A 5,822-nucleotide genomic window follows, 5' to 3' on the forward strand; every position below is an offset into this window, starting at 1 on the left:
CTAACGCTGAAGCGCTAAAAAGATCAAATTGATCGTAAACTAACGCTAAAGCGCTAAAAAGATCAAATTGATCGTAAACTAACGCTGAAGCGCTAACTTTTCTCGTACACTGCTGTCGCTGTAAGACTGTAACGTGACAACGTTGTAAGTGAACACGACTCAAAACGGTTCATAAACCACAAGTAAAGCGTCCATGTCCCGTTCAGAGGTGAGCTTTCAGAAATGAATCCGGTCCATCAGAACCAAAGAGGTGGAGCAGAACTCTGCTGTGCTGAAGCAGAGCGATGCGTTCAATGTGTGTCGGACGTCTCCCTCATGCCATTTACTATTAATTCACCTTGGAGATCCTCTTTGTGGTCAACTACTCTTATAAACTAATTACAAAGTTGCTGTGCGTCATCATCAATATTCTCTCTGTAATAAATCTATGTTAAAGGAAAGATGTGTGAGAGAGTCGCGCCCCAGAGACAGTGTGAGTGTTGCAAAGCATGCTGGGTAGGAATTATGTGTGCGATGGTTTTGACTGTTTACGATGTTTCTGAGTGTGAAAATTTGTTTTTCATGTTGTTTTCCTGTTCTGGTTTGGCTTCATTTATGTTAAAGTCTCTTATTGTCTGTAAACTGACACCATGAGTCAGAGACCGTTTGTGGTACATGAGGGTGAAAGCACTGCGAGGGTGATTAATGAAGTACTTATAGAATGCCTTTCTATCTCATCAAGATACTCAAAGAGCTTTACAACACAATCTGTGTCCTCATTTACACGTTCATACAGCACTCTACTAGATCTATACAAAGAATAATCAGAGCTTTATCACATTCATACACCCATGGGACACACATTGGAGGCAGTGAGGGGTTCAGTGTCTTGCCCAGGGACACTTCGGCATGTGACTGCTGGTGGAATTGAACCCCCCATGCTCTGCATAGCGTCGCTCTGTGTAAATCACTACTCTCCTGTACTTTTAGTGCAGAGAACTCTTTAAAAAAAATTAGCGGACTTGAATTTCCCAAGTTTAAATGTAGCTGAAGCTAGTCTCGCTAAACGTATTCAAAGTTAGCGAGAACGCTAATCCGCTATTCTGCTTTTAGCGGATCCGCGCCCATCACCGCCATAAATCTTTTTATAAATCCAAATGTCTCTTGTAACAAAGACGATCTGGAAACTGCCGAAGAATAATTTTAGAAAACTGTTTGTTTTTATGTTTCAGTCATCCCCGATTCTCCACAGCCGCCGGAAACAAAAGAACCAAGTCCTGAAAAGGACGTTGAGGCTCCTCAACTTTCACAAGTACCGTAATCTTTATAATTGGATTTAAAACTAGATTATGCTTTTTTTTAATATTTTTAATACAGATATTGGATTTTACAGCTGATTGACGTTTCTTACGATTTTTTTGTACATTCTTGTTGTGTTCAGGGAACTGCAACCAAAACAAGGAAGAGGAGACGAGTCCTGAAGTCTCATACATTTCAGGATAATGAAGGATGCATCGGTATGAGAACCATGAGAAAACGAATGCTGCTGAAATGATAATACGAATCAGTTTGATCAAATCCGTTGGCAATTTAACACCATAAACCAGGGATGTCAAAGTCAAATGGACGGAGGGCCAAATAAAAAATTTAGCTACAAGCCGAGGGCCGGACTGATCGAATGTTCATTGAAATTTTTTTAAATGACGCATATAGTCTAGTGAACCTAATTGAACCAACTGAAAACCTAACAAATATATTCCAATATGATCAGATAAATAAAGCAATATTTTCTTATGGCTCTGTCAGTAATCTTTAATTTTCAACAGACACAAAAGACAAATTTCCTTTATATAAAAATCCCCATAACGTGAACATTAAATGAAAGAAACCTGTATTATTCAAGGCACCATCAGTAGCCTATATTTTCTATTTTAGCAAAATTGGGCTAAATTTACTTCAAAGAAAAAAATAATAGCAATTTTCTATCATCCACTCAACTGAAATATTTTTAAAATATAATTGGATTGAAATACAATAAAATAAAGTGCAAAAATCTATTAATCAAAAACAACACTTTCCTCAAGGAGAAGTAACATGCAGTGAAAACAAATATTAAACTTTAACTTTTAAACTTATAATAAGTATATAATAATAATTTATTCCCATGTTGTGGGGGGGAACAGATTATTTCAGGTGGCTAAAATATTCTGTTCCCCCCTTCTAACTTTGGCAAATAAAGCGCAAATGTTTCCAAATTCTCAAGGAGTTGTGTGTGATGATTGAACCTAAATGTCAAGATGATTAATCACCAAAACATTACTGAGTGTGTTTCAGGCTGAAATCTTGTTCCACGTACTTTGAGGTTTAAGCATTTTTTTCTCCTTAAGAGAAATAAGAGAGAGAGAGAGAAAAAACAGACATTAAATGCAAAAAAATAGCAGCTAGAACTATCTGTTCTTCAATAGTGTCATATTTTTCATATGAACGAGATTTACCAGAAAGCCTATATTTGTTTTCAGGAAGTTTAATTGTTCGTGTCCTGCTCTCACCAGCTTCCATCCTTCTACATTAGCAAGAAAAAATTATAAATACGCATGATGTGTTGGTGACTGACTCATATTTGTCAGGCTAAAATGAACATGACCAAAGATTCTCTCGGCGATAAAAAAAAAAAAAACAAGACCAGGTTTTTTGTTGTTGTTGAGGTTTTCATTCATTTATTTATTTACCAGGAGCTGTCCATTAAAATGAAAGTTACAACCGTGACACGATTACGTGGACTCGTTTTACCGAGAAATTTATCAGATGAGCCGTGAAGACGGTCGGACCCGCCTCTCTGGTTGCAGTGCGCGCTCCCGACACAGGGGGAACAGATTTTCACAGGGGAACAGAATTTCGCACAAGACCGGCTTGCTGCGGTCTGCGGGCCGGTTCTAATAATAAATCAAGATCATCCCAGGGGCCGTAAAAAACCTTCTCGCGGGCCGGATGTGGCCCGCGGGCCTTGACTCTGACATATGTGCCATAAACCTTAGTGTGGGGTTGTCCATTTTTATCTTTAACCTACTAATTTCTAATTACTGTGCAAAGATGTCCAAGTTTGATGTCTTCATATTGCCTTCAGTGTCTGCACAAAAATCTAACCTGGAATTTGTTGTTTAAAAGAAAAACAATCTTAATTTATTGAGTCTGTTTAGTACTTTATACACATCGATTCTGTTTAAATAAACAAAACAAATGTCAGTAGTTTTCACAGCGTTTACCGATAGTTTTTATATTAATTCATAACTTTTGTTTTTTTTTTAATCCACAGTGACAGAAAAAGTCTACGAGAGTGAATCTTATTCTGAGACGGAGGACGATTTCCAACCTGCCAAACGAGCTCCGAGAGACTTTAAAGCTAAACTTCCATCAAGTAGCAAAGAGAAGGAGAAAAAAGCTGCGAAGAAATCTTCAGCGAGCTCGCATAAAGGAACGAAACAAGCTTCTATTATGGGATTCTTTCAAAAGAAATGACAGACGACAGTTCTGAACAGTTTCTTTGTTTTTTTTATTTGACGTCTTAGAATGATTTATTTTGTTACAACCAACTCTGTTCAGACAGACGACTGAAAGGAGAACGTCTACTGTAGAAAAGACTTAAACAATGAAGTGTTGAGTTCAGGGCATTTTACTTTTGTGCAACTATCAGCTGTAAACTTGTGTAATATTCAATAAAACTTTGGATCAAGTCCATTTTTTGCTCATCACACATGATGGCTAGTAGGATTATTTATATTCACTTCAAAGAAAGGCAGTATAACACGAAAATACTACTACAAGCATAAAATTGTACTTTTAGTTTATTTCAGTAAGAATGTATTTATAGAGCAGGTGCTGCTAAAGTTTAATTTGTGCACAGTTGTTTTCTAGTTCAGCATTTCTTTATGATTTTAGCTACTCTGAATATTTTGTGCTATTTTAACCATTTATATCTCAGCATTTGGCTCAGTCAGGAAAAGTACTATATCTTTTAGAGTTTATATCTAATACCTTTTGAAATTTTTAACTTTATTAAAAACTCCCCATAGACATAAGTTCAGAGTAATTAACTCCTTACTGACTGAATTTACAAATATTTTAAGTTATTGCTGTTTTAGCTGTGCGATAAGTAAAATGGTTATAAAGTGTATTTTTCTGTCTTAGCTATGCAAATTATTTTATTCTGCTATATCTGAAATAAGGCTTTGAAGCTGAATTACCAGTACAGTAAATGTTTCACTACAAAAATGTCTCCCTTTATCACTATTTCAAAAACTAACTGCTGCTCAGTCCCAAAGGCTGAGCAGGTTGCTGGTACGATCCTAGATTTGTGCCAAATCAAGTTTTGTTGTCACCTTAGACTTGAAAGTGGCTCGAGGCAAATTCAACAATACAGTACTTTTTTTAATTACTTTATTGAACAAAATGTACAAAACAAACGGGTACTGTAATTATCAAACAGCACTTCCAAAACAGTGATAAGACTTTTTAAGAGAGTCCGTTGTAAAACAAGTACAAATTATACAAGATAATCAAAGATACTATTTAAGAACAAACTGGAGAGAACGGGATAAAGAACAACAAAATTAAATTAAAATTTAGTCAGAGGTTACTGGAAAATATAATTTGTAATTAGAAAGAAACAAATTAGCTTTATTTATTATTAATCAATTTAAGGGAATCAATCAGTTTAGTTCTGACTGAAAATGAATAAAATTTGGTATCAAATGTGCAAATTTTTTGTTTGTGGATGAAAAAAATTGCATATAAAATGATAAAACTGAGTATATGTTCAAAAATTACAATTTTCAGAGTTACTGTAGTAGCAAATAATATTTTGGCGATTTAATGAACATGCAATTTTAGTTGAGTGAAAAATGTAAAGATTCAAGGTCAGTCCAAAATGTTTTGGACATGTCACAACAAAAAAAATAAATGCAGTGTCGTTTTTAAGTTTGTTTTACAAAACGTACAAGAGTTATTAATATCTATGAATTTAGCAATGATACAGTTCACGGGATATATTTGTTTTGTTAGAGATACAGAATTTGTGGGGTAAGAGCCAGGCCTTCTCCAATTTATGTTGTCAATTTGAGCTCTCCAATAAAATTTACCTCTGGGTTCCACATATTTTTCCTTATGAAAGCACTGGCGTGTGTCTATTGTTACATTTTTTTATCGGTTAGTTTAATTCCTTCCAGTGAGAGCATGGGTGGAGTTTTCGTAAATTAACTCTTTGGGAATAGCTTTAGTTATATTAAATTCTCTGAAAGGAATAAGAAAGCCATGGACAGACATAAAATTCTCATAACATATTTTCAGTATTATCAAAAAGATTAAGGATGTGGGTGATGTCTTTATTGAACCAGTTAAGAAAAAAAATTGATTTGTTCATGATCAGAATATTGCAGTTATTCCAGAGGAGAGCTTTATGGGGTGGAAAACTGTGGACACAAGCCAGTTTCCAAGCTAGCCTGATGATGAAATTTGGACAATTTGTTGGGTAAGAAGTTACATTTCAAAAAGAAAGACAGACCTCCTATTCGGTTTCAACAATACAGTACAGTGCATACGGGTTCTCATGCGACGTAACACATCTGGGCACTTTTGTTGCTAACCATCAATGTAGGCACACTGCAGAAACGGATGAGTAAGGTCCCGCTTATACAAGAAAAACCTCTGGAAACTTTTTTTTTCAGTGTTTATTGGTGATTGGATTTACATGAAACGCTGTAGTTCCAATGTCAGTTGGGTTGCCAGATAAGAAATTATAAACTATAGTACTGTGGCTTTGAAATTATAGTATTTGGACCTAAATTGTC

At 35.4% G+C, this 5,822-nt stretch overlaps 1 protein-coding gene across 2 annotated transcripts in view; it reads left to right on the forward strand.

Annotated features, from left to right (window-relative positions):
• The window catches only part of pold3 (polymerase (DNA-directed), delta 3, accessory subunit), a 7,081-nt gene extending 3,416 nt beyond the window's left edge, over positions 1 to 3,665 (forward strand). For both annotated transcript variants that reach the window (XM_037681918.1, XM_037681919.1), the window contains exons 10-12: positions 1,212 to 1,291; positions 1,421 to 1,496; positions 3,293 to 3,665. In XM_037681918.1, coding sequence (XP_037537846.1) covers positions 1,212 to 1,291; positions 1,421 to 1,496; positions 3,293 to 3,495 — 359 coding nt within the window. In that variant the 3' untranslated portion in view covers positions 3,496 to 3,665. The remainder of the gene's footprint in view (positions 1 to 1,211; positions 1,292 to 1,420; positions 1,497 to 3,292) is intronic.
• Positions 3,666 to 5,822: the final 2,157 nt, after the last annotated feature.

The sequence above is a fragment of the Nematolebias whitei genome, chromosome 9, assembly GCF_014905685.2.
Source record: "Nematolebias whitei isolate Nwh7 chromosome 9, NemWhi1, whole genome shotgun sequence".
Lineage (NCBI taxonomy): Eukaryota > Metazoa > Chordata > Actinopteri > Cyprinodontiformes > Rivulidae > Nematolebias > Nematolebias whitei.